Here is a 1,814-nt window from a genome sequence, read left to right as displayed (position 1 = left end):
AAGGGAGCAGCAAGGGCAGGCAGCTACTGCCACAAAACGACACGCACTTCCAGCGCAGGACTAATGTCAGCACACGGCAGTGTCTGGCACGAAGACACGCTCACTTCTAGCGCACATTAACAAGCGTCAGCACATGGCAGCGTCTGGCATGAAAGCACTTACGCTTCTAACGCAACATGACTAGCGCCAGCACATTGCAGTGTGTGGCCTAATGCCGACACTACCAGTGGAGAAGGGCAAGTGTTAGTGTACGGCAGCCTCAAGGGAGGGCAGCATACGTTGTTGAAGCACATGCCAGGAGTGGCAATGCCTGCACGTGTAAACCACTGCTGCTGGGCAAACTGCTACAGCCTAGTGTTGCAGGCGACGTGCATGGCAAACCACTGTCTGTACATGCTGTAAGTGGCGATTACGAGCAATCAAGAGTATTGCAATTTGCCTTGCACGTGCTGCCCTCCCGTGCAAATACTGTGCCCGCCTGGCCCGAGCTGCTTCACCCTGTGTTGCTGAGTTGCTTGAGGCGTGCGGACGGTCGCCGTCGTCGTCTCCTTCAGAGTACGCGCGGCCCGTATGCGGCACATTTTCGTCAATGCACAGATTGTGCAGTGCCGTACAGGCTGCCACAATCATAGCTGCCTTTTTGGGGCCGTAATGCAAGGCACGGTGCCGCTGCAGACATTCGAAGCGGCTCTTCAAGACGCCAATGCAGCGCTCCACCGCTGACCTTGCGGAAGTGTTCGCGGCGTTGTAGCGCCCTTCCGGTGTGTGCTTGGCAGGGTGGCCGGGCGCAGGTGTTAAGAGCCACGGCTCTAGTGGGTAGGCACTGTCGCCTGCACATAGAAAGATAGGAGTATTCGTATTTCTGGCATCTTACGCAACATAGGACATCATACACACGCATCGAGTACAGTTTTCTTTTGAGAGCGACTTCGTTACTACTCATCGAAAAGGTACTCTCTGTCTTGGACGGCAATGTGGCCGCTGGCAATGCGCCGGCGAAGCGACGCGTGCCGCCACACGTGCGCGTCGTGGCACGACCCATCGAATCGCGGGTCAACGTGAAGGACCCTCAAGTCCGAGTCACACACCTGAAACACAGTGCAGACAATTGTGTGACGTTGATGCCAATGACTGTCCATTAATTGTTGCTCCATTACATGCAATTTCGTTTACAACTTACCACCATTGCATTGAGTGCGTAATAACCCTTCCGGCACCAATACGTTGCCTTCTGCGCAGGAGGCAGGTTCGGGGCGACGATGGCGATGAACGTGCCATCCACGCACCCAATCACGCCGCCGAGCCTGCCGCGCTGCAAGAACCCTTGCGTAATTGCAGCTCGCTCGCTGGCGGTGCGTGGGAAGGCCACCCATCCTTGCTCCTTGCCAACCTGAACAATGGCCCACGCGACTTTTGCGATACAGCGGCTTACAGATGGCTGGGACATGTCGATGGTCGCCTCACTGCCGACTGACGACTGGAAGCTGCCAGTTTCAAAGAACCTGAGAGTGCAGAGGACTGGGTCCTCAACGCTCAGGCCCGCCGCGGTCAGCGGCTCCAGCAAGTGGGCTAGCTCACTGCAAAGCAGCCGGACGGCGCTCTTCGTCATCCGGAAATGGCGCCGAAAAGCTTCTCCCCTCATGGCGAAGGCGTCACAGCTGGAGTGGGTATGTTGTTCCCGCCGTCGCGCGAGGAACCACGCGAGCAGTGCGTTGTTCATGGCGCTGCTCGAAAACACTGCCACCCACACGTGTCACTTGCACAAGGGAACACAATGTAACAGCAACAACATATCAATGAATAATCGCCTGGAA

General features: G+C 56.6%; 1 protein-coding gene across 1 annotated transcript; it reads right to left on the bottom strand.

Moving 5' to 3' along the window:
- Positions 1-935: 935 nt before the first annotated feature.
- Positions 936-1,609, bottom strand: LOC126526599 (putative nuclease HARBI1). Its single transcript, XM_050174455.1, has 2 exons — positions 1,181-1,609; positions 936-1,088 (listed from the first exon to the last, which is right to left on the bottom strand). Exons 1-2 carry the CDS (start codon positions 1,607-1,609, stop codon positions 936-938), a joined length of 582 nt encoding a protein of 193 aa, XP_050030412.1.
- Between the last annotated feature and the right edge of the window lie 205 nt (positions 1,610-1,814).

This window comes from Dermacentor andersoni, chromosome 8, assembly GCF_023375885.2.
Source record: "Dermacentor andersoni chromosome 8, qqDerAnde1_hic_scaffold, whole genome shotgun sequence".
Lineage (NCBI taxonomy): Eukaryota > Metazoa > Arthropoda > Arachnida > Ixodida > Ixodidae > Dermacentor > Dermacentor andersoni.
Note: the sequence above shows the minus strand (reverse complement) of the source record. Positions and strands in the feature narration are given on the sequence as shown.